The sequence below is a fragment of the Triturus cristatus genome, chromosome 7, assembly GCF_964204655.1.
Source record: "Triturus cristatus chromosome 7, aTriCri1.1, whole genome shotgun sequence".
Lineage (NCBI taxonomy): Eukaryota > Metazoa > Chordata > Amphibia > Caudata > Salamandridae > Triturus > Triturus cristatus.
The window spans coordinates 60172319-60198070 of record NC_140590.1 but is presented as its reverse complement, the minus strand read 5'-3'; the positions used below and the strand labels follow the sequence as shown (position 1 = coordinate 60198070).

Genomic DNA, 25752 nt, shown 5'->3' with positions numbered 1-25752 from the left:
ACACTGCTCACTTTCTGCCTCACCAGATCGGCACCCAGTTTCCACCCTGATTACCCTCTGCCTCACCAGAGTGGCACTCAGTACCCACTTCGCTGACTCTCTGCCTCACCAGAGTGCCACCTGGAATCCACCCTGCTCACCCTCTGCTTCACCAGTGTGGCACCTTGCACCATCCCTGCTCGTTTTCTGCCTCACCAGAGCAGCACCCCGTACCCACCCTGCTCACTCTCGGCCTCACCAGTGTGGCACCCACCCTTCTCACTCTCTGCCTCACCAGATCGGCACCCGGTACCCACCCTGCTCACTCTCTACCTCACCACAGCAGCACCCACCATGCCCAGTCTGTGCCTCTCCAAAAAAAGCAGCCGTTCCCACGTTGCTCACTTTCTGCCTCAGCAGAGTTGCATCCAGCACACTCCCTGCTCATTCTCTGCCTCACCAGAGTGGCACCTGGCACCCTCCCTACTAACTTTCTGCCTCACCAGAACAGCACCCGGTACCCACCCTGCTCACGTTCTGCCTCACCAGAGCAGCACTCTTATTACGCTCTGCCTCACCAGTGTGGTACCCAGTACCCACCCTGCTCACTCTGCCTCACAAGAGTGCCAACTAGCATCAACCCTGCTCACCTTCTGCTTCACCAGATTGGCACCTGGCACTCTCCCTGCTCACTTTCTGCCTCACTACAGTGGCACCCCGTACCCACTCTGCTCACTCTCTGCCTCACCAGAGTGGCACCCAGTACCCACCCTGCTCACTCTCTGCCTCATCAGAGTGCCACCTGGCATCCATCCTCCTCACCCTTTGTCTCACACGAGTGGCACCTTGCACCCTCCTTGCTCGCTTTTTGCCTCACCAAAGCAGCACCCCGTACCCACACTGCTCACTCTGCCTTACCACAGTTGCACCCACTCTGCCTACTCTGTGCCTCACCAGTGTGGCATCCACACTGGCTACTCTCTGCCTCACCAGAGTGGCACCCACCCTGCCTACTCTGTGCCTCACCAGAGTGGCACCCACCCTGCTCACTCTCTGCCTCACCAGAGCAGCACCCGTTACCCATCCTGCTCACTCTCTGCCTCACCAGAGCAGCACCTGGTACCCGCCCCACTCATTCTCTGCCTCGCCCTTGGCCAGCATGCCCTGAATACTGTGGCAGCTCGTTCCCGGTCTGCGGCTCGTGCCTGGTTTGTCTGAGGATATTGTCTTTCCTTGATCTTCATAAGTGGGCAGGAGGGTCAGTAATGGGTCCAGTGGGCACCTGCTGTGCACTTGTCTGTAACTGGCCTTTCACAATGTCCTCGTGGGCGCTGCCAGACAGAGTGTCTGCAGGAGCACAGAAGACCTTCCTCAGGCAGGATTGTCAATGACCCCAAGAAAGTGCTCAGGCCTGAACGTAGATCACAAAGAGAGGTTCTGACCCCAAGAAAGTGCTTAGGCCTGAATGTAGATCACAAAGAGAGGTTCTGACCCCAAGAAAGTGCTGAGGCCTGAACGTAGATCACAAAGAGAGGTTCTGACCCCAAGAAAGTGCTGAGGCCTGAACGTAGATCACAAAGAGAGGTTCTGACCCCAAGAAAGTGCTGAGGCCTGAACGTAGATCACAAAGAGAGGTTCTGCTTGTTGTTGGTCATTCAGGCGAGCCACTGCTTCTAGGATAATGTATACTCATTGGTTAGGTCTTAGTCTGACGCAGATATGTTAAGCTAATGTTGTAGTGAAGGTAGACCAATCTTCGACAAAATAATCTGTCCATCTGTTACTACTGGTCAGTGTAGGTTTCTAGAGAAGCGTGCCACGTGACCCCGCGTGTAGCTGCGTCCAAGCAGTCGATCTGCTGTGTTCCAGAGTCTAAGGATTGCTCTTTGTTAGACCCAAAGTACGGTGTCTTCAGACAGTAGAGCAGCAGGCCTAGGCCGGGCTGCAACAGGCTTCCTAGTGCCTTGAGCGGCTGGTTTTGACCGAGTCCACTGTGCATTTCCTCCAGTTTAGTTATTTGGGTTCTTTCGGGGTTCACTGTCATGCCAGGCCCATGTAAGGCAGGTAGGATTTACCTACCGTGCCACTGCTGGCAGCAACCTTCGCTTCTGCCCCTCTGTGAGGGCAGAACTTCAGTGTTGTATCTGTAGAATTTTGCAGAATTGCATTTATGAAAATGAAATAAGGACACGTTTGCCAAGAATTCTCAGTAAAAAAAAAGTTGGTGGAAATTGGCGAGTGGAAGGCCGCTAAAGCATGGCTCAGAGGTAACAAGCTGTGGTAAACATCCCCTGTTCCTTGAGAGTCCAGGCCGCAGTTTACCGCCTCCTAAAACAGTTTCACAACTTTGATGACGTCAGACATTCAGCACATCCGCCGTGGGCCCCAGGTGGAGATGCAGAGGCTTTGAATGGGCCCCTGGACGTCCTCCTGACACATGCTTATCAGACGCCCGCAGGGGGCGTGACGCTGGATTAATCACGCCCGATCCCACGCGCACAGAGGAAGACGGATTAAACCCTTCAAAGGAAATCAAACATTATTTCTGGGCTGGTTAGACGCAACAGTGGCGAGGAAGAGAATGCACCAGGGTGAGGGAGATCTAACCAGCCCCTGGTTCCCTCACAGGAAGCATACCCCTCCCCCCCACACGCATACACACGTGTTGTAGAACTTGGAGCATCAGACATGACTCGCGAGCCCAACGAGCTCTGTTAGAAGCACTGAGTACATCCTGCAAGCACCGTCTCTTCTCTGTGTCAATCCAAGGTCTGACCAGTATGGAGTCTGTCCACAGCCATTCCTTGGACCTTCCTCCATTGATGCCAGCTCCGCGTCATGCCCACCCAGGTCCTGGCTTTCCTCTCTCCTTTCCTTAAGCAATGCCGGGTCGGGTCAGCCTCTGTGTCCCTTTAGTTCTTGCACTTCCGGGTTTGACACAAAGTCTCGTCCTGTTCCGTTAAGACATCCTCTATAGTTTCGAAATTGTATGTTTTGGGGTCTGGTCAAAGAGACATGCAGCCTCTGCTAACATTTACCCTTTATTTACAACAGTGTTGTGTTGTGCGAGTGTTTATTTTCATACTGCCTGCCCCCGAAGTTTATTTGAAAGCGTTCAGAGTCAGACAGTTTCATTAGTAAAGACAAGATCTCAATGGCTTTCTTGTGTCTGCCGGCGTCTTACATTCAGTCATTTGATTAGACAACCAATAGATTCAGATGACGTCAGTTAAAATACCCCAAACATCTCTTCTGAAACTCTGCAAAGCCGAATCCGGGACCTCGAGGCCAAACACTTAATGTTTCAACGTCCCCGACACAAAGCGAAACTCGCCCCTCCACGCAAGAGCCGAGAAGTGTGTGTGTGTGTGGGGGGGGGGGGCGAAACAATAAAGGTCTCCAGGACATACATTCAAACCCCAGATCTCACACCTCCTGGCTTTTAAAGGGCATAAGGGCCTGAGCACTGGGTAACACTTGTACACAGCGTCACTCTACCCGCCCTGTTTTTAACATAACATGTGTATTTGTAAAGCCACTCCCCCAGGGGTATCTTGTTCCTGAATAACAGATGTTCATTGTTACCCAACTCAATAGTACCCATTTTATCGACCTCAGAACGATGATAGGCTGAGTGGACCCACCGGGATTTGAACCTGTGACCACGAGGACCAACAGAGGCCCCAACCGTAGACGCTTTAGTCCACTGAGCCACCGGACTCGGGACTCGGTCCTTGGTGGACTGATGCCGTGGGGTTCAAGAACCCCAGACCGCCTCCGCTTTCGGAATAGGAAAGCTTTATCTCAACCACGGATTCCAAGTCGTTCCAAGAATGGGAAAGAGCCTCAGGCCCCGCGGTAGGAGCAGTGAACCAGATACCACCCAAGATCCCACCCAAGGAGCCTATTTGCTCAGGTTCCATAGACGGGCTTGATGGGTGGCACTGAAGGCATTTAAACATTAGTGCGGGCCTGGGTCAGTGGGCACTCTGAGGCCAATGTCCTGCCCTCTGGCAGCTCCAGAGACAAGAGGTGTCCCGGCCAGGACTGTGGGAGTCCTGGCCGGTCTCGTGGCCATGGTGGCTACCTGAAGAGTGAGCTGCGCATTCACATCCCATCCACCCTCACCTCCAGGCCTACACCTGTACTTTACTTCTGAAAGAGGGGCTGCGGGGTGCATGTGGCACACACAAGGGCCCTACATCATATCACTAAGGAGGTCTGTTCTATACTTGTAGAAGAAGCTGACTGAGTATCTCTCCTTTGGACAGATCACACCTCTGCATTTAAAGAGGAATAAAATATAGAAAATGGACCAGTCACCAGCTGCGATGCCAAGGACAACCTGGCTGGAACAGCCGATTTGGAACTTGTGAAATAAGTTACAAAAACGAATTTACTGGTCCCTTTTAAGAAACTAAGAGCATGTTCTACCACAAATAGTCACATAAAACTTGGTGGCAGACAAAATGAAAAACCTTAAACTTCATGGACGGCCTTATTTACAGTGTGACAGATGGGTTACTTTACCACAAATGAGGCAAGTGTCGACTTCACTGTATTACAAGAGGTAAGTGTCGACTTCACCGTATTACAAGAGGCAAGTGTCCACTTCGCCGTATTACAAGAGCTAAGTGTCGACTTCACCGTATTACAAGAGGCAAGTGTCCACTTTGCCGTATTACAAGAGCTAAGTGTCGACTTCGCCGTATTACAAGAGGCAAGGGTCGACTTCGCCGTATTACAAGAGGCAAGTGTCCACTTTGCCGTATTACAAGAGGCAAGTGTCCACTTCGCCGTATTACAAGAGCTAAGTGTTGACTTCGCCGTATTACAAGAGGCAAGTGTTCACTTTTCTGTATTACAAGAGGTAAGTGTCCACTTCGCTGTATTACAAAAGGCAAGTGTCCACTTTGATGTATTACAATAGCCAAGAGTCCACTTCGACGTATTACAAGAGGCAAGTGTCCACTTCGAGCATTACAAGAGGCAAGTGTCCACTTCGCCGCATTACAAGAGGCAAGTGTTTACTTTGCTGTATTACAAGAGGTAAGCGTCCACTTCGCTGTATTACAAGAGCGAAGTGTAGACTTCACAGTATTACAAGAGGCAAGTGTCCACTTCGCCGTATTCCAAGGGGAAGTGTCCACTTCAATGTATTACAACAGCCAAGGGTCCAATCCGACGTATTACAAGAGTCAAGTGTCCACTTCGCCATATTACAAGGGGAAGTGTCCGATTCGATATATTACAAGAGGCAAGTGTCCACTTCGACATATTACAAGAGGCAAGTGTCCATTTCACCGTATTACAAGAGGCAAGTGTTTACTTTGCTGTATTACAAGAGGTAAGTGTCCACTTCGCTGTATTACAAGAGCTAAGTGTCGACTTCGCCGTATTACAAGAGTCAAGTGTCCATTTCGCCGTATTACAAGGGGAAGTGTCTACTTCAATGTATTACAATAGCCAAGTGTCCACTTCGACATATTACAAGCGGCAAGTGTCCACTTCACCATATTACAAGAGGCAAGTGTTCACTTTGATGTATTACAAGAGGCAAGTGTCCACTTTGATGTATTACAATAGCCAAGAGTCCACTTCGACGTATTACAAGAGGCAAGTGCCCACTTCGAGCATTACAAGAGGCAAGTGTCCACTTTGCCGTATTACAAGAGGCAAGTGTCCACTTCGCCGGATTACAAGAGGCAAGTGTCCACTTTGCCGTATTACAAGAGGCAAGTGTCCACTTTGCCGTATTACAAGAGCTAAGTGTCGATTTCGCCGTATTACAAGAGGCAAGGGTCGACTTCGCCGTATTACAAGAGGCAAGTGTCCAGTTCGCCGTATTACAAGAGGCAAGTGTCCACTTTGCCATATTACAAGAGGCAAGTGTCCACTTCGCCGGATTACAAGAGGCAAGTGTCCACTTCGCCGTATTACAAGAGGCAAGTGTCCATTTCGCCGTATTACAAGAGGTAAGTGCCCACTTCGCCGTATTACAAGAGCTAAGTGTTGAGTTCACCATATTACAAGAGGCAAGTGTTCACTTTGCTGTATTACAAGAGGTAAGTGTCCACTTCACTGTATTACAAGAGGCAAGTGTCCACTTCGCTTTTTTACAAGAGGCAAGTGTCCACTCTGATGTATTACAATAGCCAAGAGTCCACTTCGACGTATTACAAGAGGCAAGTGTCCACTTCGCCGTATTACAAGAGGAAAGTGTCCACTTCGCCGTATTACAAGAGGCAGGTGTCCACTTCGCTGTATTACAAGAGGCAAGTGTCCACTTCACCATATTACAATAGCCAAGTGTCCACTTCACCATATTACAAGAGGCAAGTGTCCACTTCGACGTATTACAAGAGGCAAGTGTCCACTTCGACGTATTACAAGAGGCAAGTGTCCACTTTGCCGTATTACAAGAGGCAAGTGTCCACTTCGCCGGATTACAAGAGGCAAGTGTCCACTTTGCCGTATTACAAGAGGCAAGTGTTCACTTCGCCGTATTACAAGAGGTAAGTGCCCACTTCGCCGTATTACAAGAGCTAAGTGTTGAGTTCGCCGTATTACAAGAGGCAAGTGTTCACTTTGCTGTATTACAAGAGGTAAGTGTCCACTTCGCTGTATTACAAGAGGCAAGTGTCCACTTCGCTGTTTTACAAGACGCAAGTGTCCACTTTGATGTATTACAATAGCCAAGTGTCCACTTCACCGTATTACAAGAGGCAAGTGTCCACTTCGACATATTACAACAGGCAAGTGTCCACTTTGCCATATTACAAGATGCAAGGGTCCACTTTGCCATATTACAAGAGGCAAGTGTCCACTTCGCCGTATTACAAGAGGCAAGTGTTTACTTTGCTGTATTACAAGAGGTAAGTGTCCACTTCGCTGTATTACAAGAGCTAAGTGTCGACTTCGCCGTATTACAAGAGTCAAGTGTCCACTTTGCCATATTACAAGGGGAAGTGTCCACTTCGATGTATTACAATAGCCAAGTGTCCACTTCGACATATTACAAGAGGCAAGTGTCCACTTCACCGTATCACAAGAGGCAAGTGTTCACTTTGCTGTATTACAAGAGGTAAGTGTCCACTTCACCGTATTACAAGAGGCAAGTGTTCACTTTGCTATATTACAAGAGCTAAGTGTCCACTTTGCTGTATTACAAGAGGCAAATGTCCACTTCACTGTATTACAAGAGGCAAGTGTCCACTTCGAGAATTACAAGAGGCAAGTGTCTACTTTGCCGTATTACAAGAGGCAAGTGTCCACTTCGCCGTATTACAAGAGCTAAGTGTCGACTTCGCCGTATTACAAGAGGCAAGTGTCCATTTCGCCGTATTACAAGGGGAAGTGTCTACTTCAATGTATTACAATAGCCAAGTGTCCACTTCGACATATTACAAGCGGCAAGTGTCCACTTCACCATATTACAAGAGGCAAGTGTTCACTTTGATGTATTACAAGAGGCAAGTGTCCACTTTGATGTATTACAATAGCCAAGAGTCCACTTCGACGTATTACAAGAGGCAAGTGCCCACTTCGAGCATTACAAGAGGCAAGTGTCCACTTTGCCGTATTACAAGAGGCAAGTGTCCACTTCGACATATTACAACAGGCAAGTGTCCACTTTGCCATATTACAAGATGCAAGGGTCCACTTTGCCATATTACAAGAGGCAAGTGTCCACTTCGCCGTATTACAAGAGGCAAGTGTTTACTTTGCTGTATTACAAGAGGTAAGTGTCCACTTCGCTGTATTACAAGAGCTAAGTGTCGACTTCGCCGTATTACAAGAGTCAAGTGTCCACTTTGCCATATTACAAGGGGAAGTGTCCACTTCGATGTATTACAATAGCCAAGTGTCCACTTCGACATATTACAAGAGGCAAGTGTCCACTTCACCGTATCACAAGAGGCAAGTGTTCACTTTGCTGTATTACAAGAGGTAAGTGTCCACTTCACCGTATTACAAGAGGCAAGTGTTCACTTTGCTATATTACAAGAGCTAAGTGTCCACTTTGCTGTATTACAAGAGGCAAATGTCCACTTCACTGTATTACAAGAGGCAAGTGTCCACTTCGAGAATTACAAGAGGCAAGTGTCTACTTTGCCGTATTACAAGAGGCAAGTGTCCACTTCGCCGTATTACAAGAGCTAAGTGTCGACTTCGCCGTATTACAAGAGGCAAGTGTCCATTTCGCCGTATTACAAGGGGAAGTGTCTACTTCAATGTATTACAATAGCCAAGTGTCCACTTCGACATATTACAAGCGGCAAGTGTCCACTTCACCATATTACAAGAGGCAAGTGTTCACTTTGATGTATTACAAGAGGCAAGTGTCCACTTTGATGTATTACAATAGCCAAGAGTCCACTTCGACGTATTACAAGAGGCAAGTGCCCACTTCGAGCATTACAAGAGGCAAGTGTCCACTTTGCCGTATTACAAGAGGCAAGTGTCCACTTCGCCGGATTACAAGAGGCAAGTGTCCACTTTGCCGTATTACAAGAGGCAAGTGTCCACTTCGCCGTATTACAAGAGGCAAGTGTCCACTTTGCCGTATTACAAGAGGCAAGTGTCCACTTCGCCTTATTACAAGAGGTAAGTGTCCACTTTGCCGTATTACAAGAGGCAAGTGTCCACTTCGCCGTATTACAAGAGGCAAGTGTCCACTTCGCCGTATTACAAGAGGCAAGTGTCCACTTTGCCGTATTACAAGAGGCAAGTGTCCACTTCGCTGTATTACAATAGCCAAGTGTCCACTTCGACATATTACAAGAGGCAAGTGTTCACTTTGCTGTATTACAAGAGGCAAGTGTCCACTTCGCCGGATTACAAGAGGCAAGTGTCCACTTCGCCGTATTACAAGAGGCAAGTGTCAACTTCGCCGTATTACAAGAGGCAAGTGTCCACTTTGCCGTATTACAAGAGGCAAGTGTCCACTTCGCCGGATTACAAGAGGCAAGTGTCCACTTCGCCGTATTACAAGAGGCAAGTGTCCATTTCGCCGTATTACAAGAGGTAAGTGCCCACTTCGCCGTATTACAAGAGGCAAGTGTCGACTTCACTGTATTACAAGAGGTAAGTGTCGACTTCACCGTATTACAAGAGGCAAGTGTCGACTTCGCCGGATTACAAGAGGCAAGTGTCCACTTCGCCGTATTACAAGAGGCAAGTGTCCATTTCGCCGTATTACAAGAGGTAAGTGCCCACTTCGCCGTATTACAAGAGGCAAGTGTCGACTTCACTGTATTACAAGAGGCAAGTGTCCACTTCGCCGTATTACAAGAGCTAAGTGTCGACTTCACCGTATTACAAGAGGCAAGTGTCCACTTTGCCGTATTACAAGAGCTAAGTGTCGATTTCGCCGTATTACAAGAGGCAAGGGTCGACTTCGCCGTATTACAAGAGGCAAGTGTCCAGTTCGCCGTATTACAAGAGGCAAGTGTCCACTTTGCCATATTACAAGAGGCAAGTGTCCACTTCGCCGGATTACAAGAGGCAAGTGTCCACTTCGCCGTATTACAAGAGGCAAGTGTCCATTTCGCCGTATTACAAGAGGTAAGTGCCCACTTCGCCGTATTACAAGAGCTAAGTGTTGAGTTCACCATATTACAAGAGGCAAGTGTTCACTTTGCTGTATTACAAGAGGTAAGTGTCCACTTCACTGTATTACAAGAGGCAAGTGTCCACTTCGCTTTTTTACAAGAGGCAAGTGTCCACTCTGATGTATTACAATAGCCAAGAGTCCACTTCGACGTATTACAAGAGGCAAGTGTCCACTTCGCCGTATTACAAGAGGAAAGTGTCCACTTCGCCGTATTACAAGAGGCAGGTGTCCACTTCGCTGTATTACAAGAGGCAAGTGTCCACTTCACCATATTACAATAGCCAAGTGTCCACTTCACCATATTACAAGAGGCAAGTGTCCACTTCGACGTATTACAAGAGGCAAGTGTCCACTTCGACGTATTACAAGAGGCAAGTGTCCAATTTGCCGTATTACAAGAGGCAAGTGTCCACTTCGCCGGATTACAAGAGGCAAGTGTCCACTTTGCCGTATTACAAGAGGCAAGTGTTCACTTCGCCGTATTACAAGAGGTAAGTGCCCACTTCGCCGTATTACAAGAGCTAAGTGTTGAGTTCGCCGTATTACAAGAGGCAAGTGTTCACTTTGCTGTATTACAAGAGGTAAGTGTCCACTTCGCTGTATTACAAGAGGCAAGTGTCCACTTCGCTGTTTTACAAGACGCAAGTGTCCACTTTGATGTATTACAATAGCCAAGTGTCCACTTCACCGTATTACAAGAGGCAAGTGTCCACTTCGACATATTACAACAGGCAAGTGTCCACTTTGCCATATTACAAGATGCAAGGGTCCACTTTGCCATATTACAAGAGGCAAGTGTCCACTTCGCCGTATTACAAGAGGCAAGTGTTTACTTTGCTGTATTACAAGAGGTAAGTGTCCACTTCGCTGTATTACAAGAGCTAAGTGTCGACTTCGCCGTATTACAAGAGTCAAGTGTCCACTTTGCCATATTACAAGGGGAAGTGTCCACTTCGATGTATTACAATAGCCAAGTGTCCACTTCGACATATTACAAGAGGCAAGTGTCCACTTCACCGTATCACAAGAGGCAAGTGTTCACTTTGCTGTATTACAAGAGGTAAGTGTCCACTTCACCGTATTACAAGAGGCAAGTGTTCACTTTGCTATATTACAAGAGCTAAGTGTCCACTTTGCTGTATTACAAGAGGCAAATGTCCACTTCACTGTATTACAAGAGGCAAGTGTCCACTTCGAGAATTACAAGAGGCAAGTGTCTACTTTGCCGTATTACAAGAGGCAAGTGTCCACTTCGCCGTATTACAAGAGCTAAGTGTCGACTTCGCCGTATTACAAGAGGCAAGTGTCCATTTCGCCGTATTACAAGGGGAAGTGTCTACTTCAATGTATTACAATAGCCAAGTGTCCACTTCGACATATTACAAGCGGCAAGTGTCCACTTCACCATATTACAAGAGGCAAGTGTTCACTTTGATGTATTACAAGAGGCAAGTGTCCACTTTGATGTATTACAATAGCCAAGAGTCCACTTCGACGTATTACAAGAGGCAAGTGCCCACTTCGAGCATTACAAGAGGCAAGTGTCCACTTTGCCGTATTACAAGAGGCAAGTGTCCACTTCGCCGGATTACAAGAGGCAAGTGTCCACTTTGCCGTATTACAAGAGGCAAGTGTCCACTTCGCCGTATTACAAGAGGCAAGTGTCCACTTTGCCGTATTACAAGAGGCAAGTGTCCACTTCGCCTTATTACAAGAGGTAAGTGTCCACTTTGCCGTATTACAAGAGGCAAGTGTCCACTTCGCCGTATTACAAGAGGCAAGTGTCCACTTCGCCGTATTACAAGAGGCAAGTGTCCACTTTGCCGTATTACAAGAGGCAAGTGTCCACTTCGCTGTATTACAATAGCCAAGTGTCCACTTCGACATATTACAAGAGGCAAGTGTTCACTTTGCTGTATTACAAGAGGCAAGTGTCCACTTCGCCGGATTACAAGAGGCAAGTGTCCACTTCGCCGTATTACAAGAGGCAAGTGTCAACTTCGCCGTATTACAAGAGGCAAGTGTCCACTTTGCCGTATTACAAGAGGCAAGTGTCCACTTCGCCGGATTACAAGAGGCAAGTGTCCACTTCGCCGTATTACAAGAGGCAAGTGTCCATTTCGCCGTATTACAAGAGGTAAGTGCCCACTTCGCCGTATTACAAGAGGCAAGTGTCGACTTCACTGTATTACAAGAGGTAAGTGTCGACTTCACCGTATTACAAGAGGCAAGTGTCGACTTCGCCGGATTACAAGAGGCAAGTGTCCACTTCGCCGTATTACAAGAGGCAAGTGTCCATTTCGCCGTATTACAAGAGGTAAGTGCCCACTTCGCCGTATTACAAGAGGCAAGTGTCGACTTCACTGTATTACAAGAGGCAAGTGTCCACTTCGCCGTATTACAAGAGCTAAGTGTCGACTTCACCGTATTACAAGAGGCAAGTGTCCACTTTGCCGTATTACAAGAGCTAAGTGTCGATTTCGCCGTATTACAAGAGGCAAGGGTCGACTTCGCCGTATTACAAGAGGCAAGTGTCCAGTTCGCCGTATTACAAGAGGCAAGTGTCCACTTTGCCATATTACAAGAGGCAAGTGTCCACTTCGCCGGATTACAAGAGGCAAGAGTCCACTTCGCCGTATTACAAGAGGCAAGTGTCCATTTCGCCGTATTACAAGAGGTAAGTGCCCACTTCGCCGTATTACAAGAGCTAAGTGTTGAGTTCACCATATTACAAGAGGCAAGTGTTCACTTTGCTGTATTACAAGAGGTAAGTGTCCACTTCACTGTATTACAAGAGGCAAGTGTCCACTTCGCTTTTTTACAAGAGGCAAGTGTCCACTCTGATGTATTACAATAGCCAAGAGTCCACTTCGACGTATTACAAGAGGCAAGTGTCCACTTCGCCGTATTACAAGAGGAAAGTGTCCACTTCGCCGTATTACAAGAGGCAGGTGTCCACTTCGCTGTATTACAAGAGGCAAGTGTCCACTTCACCATATTACAATAGCCAAGTGTCCACTTCACCATATTACAAGAGGCAAGTGTCCACTTCGACGTATTACAAGAGGCAAGTGTCCACTTCGACGTATTACAAGAGGCAAGTGTCCACTTTGCCGTATTACAAGAGGCAAGTGTCCACTTCGCCGGATTACAAGAGGCAAGTGTCCACTTTGCCGTATTACAAGAGGCAAGTGTTCACTTCGCCGTATTACAAGAGGTAAGTGCCCACTTCGCCGTATTACAAGAGCTAAGTGTTGAGTTCGCCGTATTACAAGAGGCAAGTGTTCACTTTGCTGTATTACAAGAGGTAAGTGTCCACTTCGCTGTATTACAAGAGGCAAGTGTCCACTTCGCTGTTTTACAAGACGCAAGTGTCCACTTTGATGTATTACAATAGCCAAGTGTCCACTTCACCGTATTACAAGAGGCAAGTGTCCACTTCGACATATTACAACAGGCAAGTGTCCACTTTGCCATATTACAAGATGCAAGGGTCCACTTTGCCATATTACAAGAGGCAAGTGTCCACTTCGCCGTATTACAAGAGGCAAGTGTTTACTTTGCTGTATTACAAGAGGTAAGTGTCCACTTCGCTGTATTACAAGAGCTAAGTGTCGACTTCGCCGTATTACAAGAGTCAAGTGTCCACTTTGCCATATTACAAGGGGAAGTGTCCACTTCGATGTATTACAATAGCCAAGTGTCCACTTCGACATATTACAAGAGGCAAGTGTCCACTTCACCGTATCACAAGAGGCAAGTGTTCACTTTGCTGTATTACAAGAGGTAAGTGTCCACTTCACCGTATTACAAGAGGCAAGTGTTCACTTTGCTATATTACAAGAGCTAAGTGTCCACTTTGCTGTATTACAAGAGGCAAATGTCCACTTCACTGTATTACAAGAGGCAAGTGTCCTCTTCGAGAATTACAAGAGGCAAGTGTCTACTTTGCCGTATTACAAGAGGCAAGTGTCCACTTCGCCGTATTACAAGAGCTAAGTGTCGACTTCGCCGTATTACAAGAGGCAAGTGTCCATTTCGCCGTATTACAAGGGGAAGTGTCTACTTCAATGTATTACAATAGCCAAGTGTCCACTTCGACATATTACAAGCGGCAAGTGTCCACTTCACCATATTACAAGAGGCAAGTGTTCACTTTGATGTATTACAAGAGGCAAGTGTCCACTTTGATGTATTACAATAGCCAAGAGTCCACTTCGACGTATTACAAGAGGCAAGTGCCCACTTCGAGCATTACAAGAGGCAAGTGTCCACTTTGCCGTATTACAAGAGGCAAGTGTCCACTTCGCCGGATTACAAGAGGCAAGTGTCCACTTTGCCGTATTACAAGAGGCAAGTGTCCACTTCGCCGTATTACAAGAGGCAAGTGTCCACTTTGCCGTATTACAAGAGGCAAGTGTCCACTTCGCCATATTACAAGAGGTAAGTGTCCACTTTGCCGTATTACAAGAGGCAAGTGTCCACTTCGCCGTATTACAAGAGGCAAGTGTCCACTTCGCCGTATTACAAGAGGCAAGTGTCCACTTTGCCGTATTACAAGAGGCAAGTGTCCACTTCGCTGTGTTACAATAGCCAAGTGTCCACTTCGACATATTACAAGAGGCAAGTGTTCACTTTGCTGTATTACAAGAGGCAAGTGTCCACTTCGCCGGATTACAAGAGGCAAGTGTCCACTTCGCCGTATTACAAGAGGCAAGTGTCAACTTCGCCGTATTACAAGAGGCAAGTGTCCACTTTGCCGTATTACAAGAGGCAAGTGTCCACTTCGCCGGATTACAAGAGGCAAGTGTCCACTTCGCCGTATTACAAGAGGCAAGTGTCCATTTCGCCGTATTACAAGAGGTAAGTGCCCACTTCACCGTATTACAAGAGGCAAGTGTCCACTTTGCCGTATTACAAGAGCTAAGTGTCGATTTCGCCGTATTACAAGAGGCAAGGGTCGACTTCGCCGTATTACAAGAGGCAAGTGTCCAGTTCGCCGTATTACAAGAGGCAAGTGTCCACTTTGCCATATTACAAGAGGCAAGTGTCCACTTCGCCGGATTACAAGAGGCAAGTGTCCACTTCGCCGTATTACAAGAGGCAAGTGTCCATTTCGCCGTATTACAAGAGGTAAGTGCCCACTTCGCCGTATTACAAGAGCTAAGTGTTGAGTTCACCATATTACAAGAGGCAAGTGTTCACTTTGCTGTATTACAAGAGGTAAGTGTCCACTTCACTGTATTACAAGAGGCAAGTGTCCACTTCGCTTTTTTACAAGAGGCAAGTGTCCACTCTGATGTATTACAATAGCCAAGAGTCCACTTCGACGTATTACAAGAGGCAAGTGTCCACTTCGCCGTATTACAAGAGGAAAGTGTCCACTTCGCCGTATTACAAGAGGCAGGTGTCCACTTCGCTGTATTACAAGAGGCAAGTGTCCACTTCACCATATTACAATAGCCAAGTGTCCACTTCACCATATTACAAGAGGCAAGTGTCCACTTCGACGTATTACAAGAGGCAAGTGTCCACTTCGACGTATTACAAGAGGCAAGTGTCCACTTTGCCGTATTACAAGAGGCAAGTGTCCACTTCGCCGGATTACAAGAGGCAAGTGTCCACTTTGCCGTATTACAAGAGGCAAGTGTTCACTTCGCCGTATTACAAGAGGTAAGTGCCCACTTCGCCGTATTACAAGAGCTAAGTGTTGAGTTCGCCGTATTACAAGAGGCAAGTGTTCACTTTGCTGTATTACAAGAGGTAAGTGTCCACTTCGCTGTATTACAAGAGGCAAGTGTCCACTTCGCTGTTTTACAAGACGCAAGTGTCCACTTTGATGTATTACAATAGCCAAGTGTCCACTTCACCGTATTACAAGAGGCAAGTGTCCACTTCGACATATTACAACAGGCAAGTGTCCACTTTGCCATATTACAAGATGCAAGGGTCCACTTTGCCATATTACAAGAGGCAAGTGTCCACTTCGCCGTATTACAAGAGGCAAGTGTTTACTTTGCTGTATTACAAGAGGTAAGTGTCCACTTCGCTGTATTACAAGAGCTAAGTGTCGACTTCGCCGTATTACAAGAGTCAAGTGTCCACTTTGCCATATTACAAGGGGAAGTGTCCACTTCGATGTATTACAATAGCCAAGTGTCCACTTCGACATATTACAAGAGGCAAGTGTCCACTTCACCGTATCACAAGAGGCAAGTGTTCACTTTGCTGTATTACAAGAGGTAAGTGTCCACTTCACCGTATTACAAGAGGCAAGTGTTCACTTTGCTATATTACAAGAGCTAAGTGTCCACTTTGCTGTATTACAAGAGGCAAATGTCCACTTCACTGTATTACAAGAGGCAAGTGTCCACTTCGAGAATTACAAGAGGCAAGTGTCTACTTTGCCGTATTACAAGAGGCAAGTGTCCACTTCGCCGTATTACAAGAGCTAAGTGTCGACTTCGCCGTATTACAAGAGGCAAGTGTCCATTTCGCCGTATTACAAGGGGAAGTGTCTACTTCAATGTATTACAATAGCCAAGTGTCCACTTCGACATATTACAAGCGGCAAGTGTCCACTTCACCATATTACAAGAGGCAAGTGTTCACTTTGATGTATTACAAGAGGCAAGTGTCCACTTTGATGTATTACAATAGCCAAGAGTCCACTTCGACGTATTACAAGAGGCAAGTGCCCACTTCGAGCATTACAAGAGGCAAGTGTCCACTTTGCCGTATTACAAGAGGCAAGTGTCCACTTCGCCGGATTACAAGAGGCAAGTGTCCACTTTGCCGTATTACAAGAGGCAAGTGTCCACTTCGCCGTATTACAAGAGGCAAGTGTCCACTTTGCCGTATTACAAGAGGCAAGTGTCCACTTCGCCGTATTACAAGAGGTAAGTGTCCACTTTGCCGTATTACAAGAGGCAAGTGTCCACTTCGCCGTATTACAAGAGGCAAGTGTCCACTTCGCCGTATTACAAGAGGCAAGTGTCCACTTTGCCGTATTACAAGAGGCAAGTGTCCACTTCGCTGTATTACAATAGCCAAGTGTCCACTTCGACATATTACAAGAGGCAAGTGTTCACTTTGCTGTATTACAAGAGGCAAGTGTCCACTTCGCCGGATTACAAGAGGCAAGTGTCCACTTCGCCGTATTACAAGAGGCAAGTGTCAACTTCGCCGTATTACAAGAGGCAAGTGTCCACTTTGCCGTATTACAAGAGGCAAGTGTCCACTTCGCCGGATTACAAGAGGCAAGTGTCCACTTCGCCGTATTACAAGAGGCAAGTGTCCATTTCGCCGTATTACAAGAGGTAAGTGCCCACTTCGCCGTATTACAAGAGGCAAGTGTCGACTTCACTGTATTACAAGAGGTAAGTGTCGACTTCACCGTATTACAAGAGGCAAGTGTCCACTTCGCCGTATTACAAGAGCTAAGGGTCGACTTCACCGTATTACAAGAGGCAAGTGTCCACTTTGCCGTATTACAAGAGCTAAGTGTCGACTTCGCCGTATTACAAGAGGCAAGGGTCGACTTCGCCGTATTACAAGAGGCAAGTGTCCACTTCGCCGTATTACAAGAGGCAAGTGTCCACTTTGCCGTATTACAAGAGGCAAGTGTCCACTTCGCCGGATTACAAGAGGCAAGTGTCCACTTCGCCATATTACAAGAGGCAAGTGTCCATTTCGCCGTATTACAAGAGGTAAGTGCCCACTTCGCCGTATTACAAGAGCTAAGTGTTGAGTTCACCATATTACAAGAGGCAAGTGTTCACTTTGCTGTATTACAAGAGGTAAGTGTCCACTTCACTGTATTACAAGAGGCAAGTGTCCACTTCGCTTTTTTACAAGAGGCAAGTGTCCACTCTGATGTATTACAATAGCCAAGAGTCCACTTCGACGTATTACAAGAGGCAAGTGTCCACTTCGCCGTATTACAAGAGGAAAGTGTCCACTTCGCCGTATTACAAGAGGCAGGTGTCCACTTCGCTGTATTACAAGAGGCAAGTGTCCACTTCGCCATATTACAATAGCCAAGTGTCCACTTCACCATATTACAAGAGGCAAGTGTCCACTTCGACGTATTACAAGAGGCAAGTGTCCACTTCGACGTATTACAAGAGGCAAGTGTCCACTTTGCCGTATTACAAGAGGCAAGTGTCCACTTCGCCGGATTACAAGAGGCAAGTGTCCACTTTGCCGTATTACAAGAGGCAAGTGTTCACTTCGCCGTATTACAAGAGGTAAGTGCCCACTTCGCCGTATTACAAGAGCTAAGTGTTGAGTTCGCCGTATTACAAGAGGCAAGTGTTCACTTTGCTGTATTACAAGAGGTAAGTGTCCACTTCGCTGTATTACAAGAGGCAAGTGTCCACTTCGCTGTTTTACAAGACGCAAGTGTCCACTTTGATGTATTACAATAGCCAAGTGTCCACTTCACCGTATTACAAGAGGCAAGTGTCCACTTCGACATATTACAACAGGCAAGTGTCCACTTTGCCATATTACAAGATGCAAGGGTCCACTTTGCCATATTACAAGAGGCAAGTGTCCACTTCGCCGTATTACAAGAGGCAAGTGTCCACTTCGCCGTATTACAAGAGGCAAGTGTCCACTTTGCCATACTACATGTGGCAAGTGTCCACTTCACTTTGTTACAAGTGTTTTCATCACTTGTAATAGGGCAGATGGGGTTTCCACCAAGGTTTGATAGAGTATCGCGTCTCCCAGACTATCAGTAAGGTCCTCGGTTTCTGGCCTTGTAATATAACATATATTTATAAAATGTCCTCACCCAATGGGGTCTATTGGAGCCATTGAAAAATATAACATGTTTATTGTTACCCAACTCATTTTATCAGCATTGTGAGGATAAAAAGCTCAGTGGACCCACGAGGACTTGAACCTCTGACCACAGAGTCAAATGCACATCTCTGATGTGGAGGCTTAGTCAGTTGAGCCATCACTGCGTCTTTCACCATCAATGGTTTAATCTTTGATGAAAGTCACTGTCCTCAATATAATTTTAAAGCACACCCTGGCACCCTTTTCAGTCAGCCAAGCTTTCATTCCAACCATGTACCTCCAGTGCTTAATTTGTAAAATATGAAGTGCAGGTGCTGAAATGCTTGTCGGAGGCCACACCCACGTTTCACTGGCTCCACCCACTTCCTCCACTGGCTCCGCCCACTTACTATATTAACTCCACCCAAATCTTCAACTGGCACTGCTAAAAGTCAGAAACGACTTAGTCCTAAGTGTATTAACATCATGCATTTTCATTGAGCACCACCAGAATTACTAAAGAAACAACAATGCTCTTCCTATGGAAATTCTGACCGACCTACCTATATATCTACAGTTCTACACAGTATTTACAAATATACATACAGATAAACAGTGCATTGTAATAATGTGAACAGAGATATGGGCCTTGTTTAGCAGAGCATCTCAATATTATGAAGAAAGATCATGTGCCTCCTTAGCGGAGCTCGTTAATAATGTGGGGGGAGCTGCACCCACAATTCAGCCGGGCACCTAATAAGTCCCAAACTTAAGACATCTTAGTGACACAGGCATGCTTTCTTCAGCACTACCATGGCAGTACTGTAACATGGTGCACAGCACAGAGTGGAGAATCTCTTGCCGCTCCATCAATGGCAATGACGATGCCATGCCCAATGCATACACAGTAAAATCAGCCTGCCCTTACGTAGAATCAACAGCATTCCATGGGTGCCATGCGCTGTGTATACCGTACGCTACTGCCATAGTGCTATAGATAACATGGGATGGGAGTCTTGCAGTCCTTTCAGGATGGACCTGAACCACCTATGACCCTCATATCTTGTACCAACCTTCGCACTTTGCAGGCTATATAGACCCGAGCTATCAGTAACATCAGCAGTCTCTGCGTATTGCAAGCTGGGGTTCCAGCACGTTTTCAGGAAAAAGAAAACCCTGTCTACAATGTGCCTGTGTGTGGCCGGCGGCGGTGTCCGCTGCTCAGTGCATCTCATCATACATGCTACTACTACCACACAGTGACGTGACCTGCTGCGACCGTCACTCCACCACCACACTGCACATTATGCCTTCGTAAAGGGTAATCAAAACACACAATGTTCTCTCTTCAGTTACGAGTTTGAAGTTACTTCTTGTAACCTGTTTCGTCGCGCTACAGCGGCCGTGCCGTTCAATGGTTCAAGATTAGAACAGTTGGTTCTAAGTGAAAGTCGGAGTGCCAGCCAGCGCGACCCAGGCAATGTTGCGGTTGCATTGGAGTAGATGCTGCCAGTGAGTACTGGCATGCAACAGCCGACAGCACCAGGTGAGGCAGGGCCTGGCAGGCCTAATCAGTTAATAAAGCTTTGCAGCAGCCTAAGGCAGTGCAGTGCACTGCAGCAGTCAGTGTGTGTCCCGGGCCTGCAGTTGTGAGCATGTTGAGTGAGAGAAAGTTTAGTTGTTGTAGGACAGTGATGTGCTGGGTGAAGAGCACTCCAAAGTTGTGATAATATTGGATGCACGAAAATGCTTTTGCTGTAAAATCTCTCCTGGCGAGAGAGCATTGTGTGTGAGAACAAAGCAACATGTACTGCTCTACCACCCAAATTGTTTTCACCACCACTGCGAGAGCATGCTGGCTGTGAGAGTGCAGGTTTGAATGAATACTAGTGAGTGTGCTGGGAGGTTCGACAGTTTGCCCCGTCCCCCCAACACACAGTCACACAATTACAACCAGCCTGCTTAGGCAGGGGGATGAAATTCAGTATTCACTGCGAAGAGCGCCTAATTTTTCCAGCCAAAATTTGGGTATGTCCAAAAATTGATGTGCGCAGAGGACACTAGGGTCCGAGGGGAACTTTAGCATCGCCAGTGGCTGTGCCTGCTACTACAATCACCTGGGAGCCGGGGTTGGAAAGCATCCTAGGACAGGCAGAAAGCAAACAAAGTCCTGGAAGGTCGCAGAAAGAGGGTGTATCAAACCAGAGAGAGAAAGAGGGGATGAGAAGATGGGGAGGAGGAAGAGAGTGTGCGACGGATGATTGTGACAAAAGAAGAGAGAATTACATAATATATATATAAATATATCATCCTCCTAGTTCGGTGTGCTGCCTCTGAGCAGGGGACCCTGAATAAGTCATGCATCCTTTCGAAATATTTGTCCCAAGTTGGGGATCTATATCGAGACAGACTCCTCTACAAGCCTCTGTGCACTGAATGCGTCTAGTTTTCAGAAATGTGCAATAAAATCAAAAAGCTCCGGTTTCTTGATGCCAGTTCTTTTGAAACCACGCCACTCCAGCCCTGTTTAATTTAATCACGGCCGCTGAAGCACGATGACTCGGTGGTGGGGTGCGGGTGTATGCTAGGGCGTGGCAATCATCATGCAGCAAATGCGTGTGCAATCTCAAAAAATCTGCCCACGCGACCACGCACAGCCCCATCCCCCACAGATTCATAGAACCAAATCCGGGCCGGCAACAACACAAAAGGGCCGCGGACGCGACGCCTTTAACATAAATGCATCCATGACTTCCGATGACCAGACCACCCAGACCCTCGGTCGCGCCACTCCCCAAAAAAAGCTTTGGTTTAGCATGGTGATGATGTCATGGCATATTATTGGCATCATCGATCATGACTACTACTTAGTTATACTGTCAGTGTCCGTACTTAATTAATTTATTTTACCTGTACTTCTGAACTGCACTACCACTGACTGACTGAACGGTGATGGATTAAACCCAGATCAGTTGACTGGGGGTGAGTGCTTGCAATGTTCAACACTCCGTCCATCATTTCCTTTGGTTTTTGCTTTGTTCGTAATAAGTTGGCAGGGTATGCTCAGACGTGAGTCCCTTGCTCACTTTGCCACTGGATTCAAGCAAGCCTGGCTGAAGACGGCTGAAATGCCAGAAACCGGTCCTAGGAAGCTTGTTTCCGGTCCAGGGAAGACATGGCTTGGCAGTTCGGGCTGGACTGTTCCCATGAGGCACAGGGTCAGACTGATTTGCATATGGCCATGTCTGAACTGGGGTGGCAGAGTGGGCTAAAGAACGGTGATGGATTAAACCCAGATCAGTTGACTGGGGGTGAGTGCTTGCAATGTTCAACACTCCGTCCATCATTTCCTTTGGTTTTTGCTTTGTTCGCCATAAGTTGGCAGGGTATGCTCAGACGTGAGTCCCTTGCTCACTTTGCCACTGGATTCAAGCAAGCCTGGCTGAAGACGGCTGAAATGCCAGAAACCGGTCCTATGAAGCTTGTTTCCGGTCCAGGGAAGACATGGCTTGGCAGTTCGGGCTGGACTGTTCCCACGAGGCACAGGGTCAGACTGATTTGCATATGGCCATGTCTGAACTGGGGTGGCAGAGTGGGCTAAAGAACGGTGATGGATTAAACCCAGATCAGTTGACTGGGGGTGAGTGCTTGCAATGTTCAACACTCCATCCATCATTTCCTTTGGTTTTTGCTTTGTTCGTAATAAGTTGGCAGGGTATGCTCAGACGTGAGTCCCTTGCTCACTTTGCCACTGGATTCAAGCAAGCCTGGCTGAAGACGGCGGAAATGCCAGAAACCGGTCCTAGGAAGCTTGTTTCCGGTCCAGGGAAGACATGGCTTGGCAGTTCGAGCTGGACTGTTCCCATGAGGCACAGGGTCAGACTGATTTGCATATGGAACTGGGGTGGCAGAGTGGGCTAAAGAACGGTGATGGATTAAACCCAGATCAGTTGACTGGGGGTGAGTGCTTGCAATGTTCAACACTCCGTCCATCATTTCCTTTGGTTTTTGCTTTGTTCGCCATAAGTTGGCAGGGTATGCTCAGACGTGAGTCCCTTGCTCACTTTGCCACTGGATTCAAGCAAGCCTGGCTGAAGACGGCTGAAATGCCAGAAACCGGTCCTAGGAAGCTTGTTTCCGGTCCAGGGAAGACATGGCTTGGCAGTTCGGGCTGGACTGTTCCCATGAGGCAAAGGGTCAGACTCATTTGCATATGGCCATGTCTGAACTGGGGTGGCAGAGTGGGCTAAAGAACGGTGATGGATTAAACCCAGATCAGTTGACTGGGGGTGAGTGCTTGCAATGTTCAACACTCCGTCCATCATTTCCTTTGGTTTTTGCTCCATTAGGCGGGTTCCTGGAGGTGCTGCTGCCTGCTTGTAACTGTCTGTTGAACGGAAGACTGACTCGCGGTGGAGTGGGGTGCGCACATGCGGGTATGCTGGGGCGTGACAATTTGAAAAAAAATCTTTGCACGCTGCCTGCTGCCCCTGTGGCCTCCCCCTGCAGAACCAAAATCCTAATTCAGAATCCAGCACAAATAAATGAATTAGTGTGGGTCCCATGGCGCCGGCACGCCCATGCCCACAACACAGAACTCAGGGCGGCAGCCGCCATCAAAACATTTAATCCAGTGATTTCATTTCATGAATCTTTTATTGGCATCGTCGAACATGACCACTGGCTACTACTTAAAGTTATACTGTCCGTGCATAATTAAATTACCTGTACTTGGTAGCTTGGCCGTCGGACACAAACTGAAACTGCACTGTGACTGGTTCGTGGTTCCGTTAGGCAGGCCCCTGGAGGTGCTGCTGCCTACTAGTAACTGTCTGTTGAACGGATGACTGACTCGCGGTGGAGTGGGGTGAGCGAATGAGGGTATGCTGGGGCGTGGCAATTGGAAAGAAATCTGCCCAACAACCAAAATCCAGATTCCAGCGCCCAATGATGAATTAGTGTGTCCCACGGCTCCGGCCCGCCCACCACCTGCAACACCGAACTAAGGGCCCGGGCCGCGAACGCCATCAATAAACATTTAAGTGTGATTCGATTTCAGGAATCTAAGTAACTGGCTCAACCGGCTCTGTCTAACAGCCGCAAGGCCCGGCCGCAACACCACTACTAGACCGGGACACGGACTCTCGCTCGGGATTGGAGAAGTGGAGTGTGACCACCACATGTAGCAGATGGGTGTGTAGAATGTAGACCCGGCCCTGATAAGAAAGTGCCGGTGCTAAGCACCGGCAAGCTCCGGCACAAATTAAGCCCTGTGTACCTCACAAAACCTAGTTAAAAATGCTGATCTTCCTCAAACAGGAAAACCTTTACCTTACACAGTCACAATGGTACACATGCAAAAGCTTTTAGCTATAAAAACGTGGCCAGCCTTATCTGCTTTGTCAGTGCTTGTTTTGATCTACTTAAGGGCTGCATTAAGCTCCCTTAACTAGATCAAACACAAGAAGGCAAGCGCCACAACCCAAAAAAGGCCTTTAGCAAAGCGACATGGCACCAGCGTCGAGCTCTCTCAGGCTGCTAATGTGCCGGTACAGGCCTTGCTAATTAAGACATCATCTAAGCCCATAATGTTAATTTAATTAGAAGAATCGACGAGCGTTACATTGGAATTATTCCACACAATTCATGCAGACAGGCGCTGGTACAGATGTCGTGGCACAGGCCTCTTTGGTCTGAGATATATGACATGACTCAGAAGGGGATGTGAAATTTCAGTGATTATTGAAAAGAGATTTAAACAAGGTGATAGAGGCAACATAAAGAAGATCTGGTGTTGAAAATAGAAGAGAATGAGTCTATTAAGTGGAAAATGTAATACAGTGAAAAAAGGTAAAATGTTAAGTGTGCCCGATACGTTAGGGAACGAAAAACACAGGAAATGAGAGCAGAAGGATCAGAGAGAAAACTAGAAAAAAAACAAAAATGGTGAGAGTGAGGTAGATATAAACTACACAGTGAAGAGGAAGATGAAAAAGAGTTAACAAGAGAAACTAAGAGAGAATCAGAAAGATATAAACAACATATTGTGAAAGTGGAGTAAGAAAAAAGAAGCAAAGAGGAACAAAAGTAAAACTATATGAAGATAAAAATAGAAAGCCCGATACACATGTTATCAAAAAACTTATCACATCAGTATGCAAAATAGCCTAATGAATGCTGCTGTGGCAGAAAAGGTGTGTGACATGGAAGTCATAAATGTTAAAATTTCAATGGGTTCAACGTTTCATTTGTTGAAGTCTGATAGAGGATTACCCCTAAAATGGATGACACACCCTTCTGCTACAGTCATTAATATAGAAAAATCAAGCGTATTAAGAACTAAAAAAGAAGCATTTGGCAAAATGAAGAGGAATAAAGAGAAAAACAACATCCACTTTAGCAACAAGAAAGCAAACAACCAAACAAAGAAGCAAAACAGGAAATCTCAAAATAAAGATAACAAAAAATGTGAATGTAAGATTTTGGTAAAACAATAAAATGTATCAGAACCAATAACAGGAACAAACAAGTTGAGAGTAATTGGTATCAAGGAAGGTATGGAAAAAAAGCATATTCATTTTCTACATATGTGAAGTGTTTGAGTTCTCGGTTTGGGACAACACACAATAATAACCTCTAATTATATTCACAAAGAGAACAGAGATTTACACAGGTTTGCAGAGAGTGCAGCATAAACACATCAATATTGGTGTTATTGATACGGTTTCAGGATCCTTCTGAATACAGCAGTATCTGCTTGAGACTTACACTGCACGTCCAGGACATACTGCGTCTGCCTCTTCTGTCCTCGCAGTGCAGGATGGGTGGCCTCGCAGGTCACAATTCCGCTGTTGTCCTTTCGGTCAACCGGAAACCGGACTGTGTTAGTGACGCTGAATGTTTTGCCGTTCTCCTGCTTGCTGCTGATGCCTACAAGGAACCAATAAAGATATTTCAGATGACATATGGGAGCATATGAGGTAGAGACATAGAGCAAATTCTATAAGAGAATGCAAACACTGCATGGAAACACAATATTAGTCGACACAGCCCATCTTCACGTGTTGACTGATGAATTTTGATATGTGCAGTAACTCCTATTTTATTCTCTACAATGTCAACACAGCCTCCCGATTTCCCGTGGTAGGTACCATAATTTGGGTAATAGTGACACCTGCTCTTTACGCACGTAGAAACAGAAAAATGTGGAATGAGACAATATGTTGAAACAAGTTATAGTTATTGCTAATAATACTATTAGAGAGCCAGAGTGAGAATCCAGCTGTTATGGTCAGCGGGATACAAACACTGGAATCTCCAAGCACTGGGATCACCAAGGACTCCCGATGCCAAGGGCTCTTGGCACA

The 25752-nt window shown here is 46.8% G+C and overlaps 1 protein-coding gene across 3 annotated transcripts in view; it reads right to left on the bottom strand.

Moving 5' to 3' along the window:
* Positions 1–25752, bottom strand: part of CADM4 (cell adhesion molecule 4) — a 1244810-nt gene that overhangs the window by 201136 nt on the left and 1017922 nt on the right. For all 3 annotated transcript variants that reach the window (XM_085615631.1, XM_085615632.1, XM_085615633.1), the window contains exon 5: positions 25154–25315. In XM_085615631.1, coding sequence (XP_085471757.1) covers positions 25154–25315 — 162 coding nt within the window. The remainder of the gene's footprint in view (positions 1–25153; positions 25316–25752) is intronic.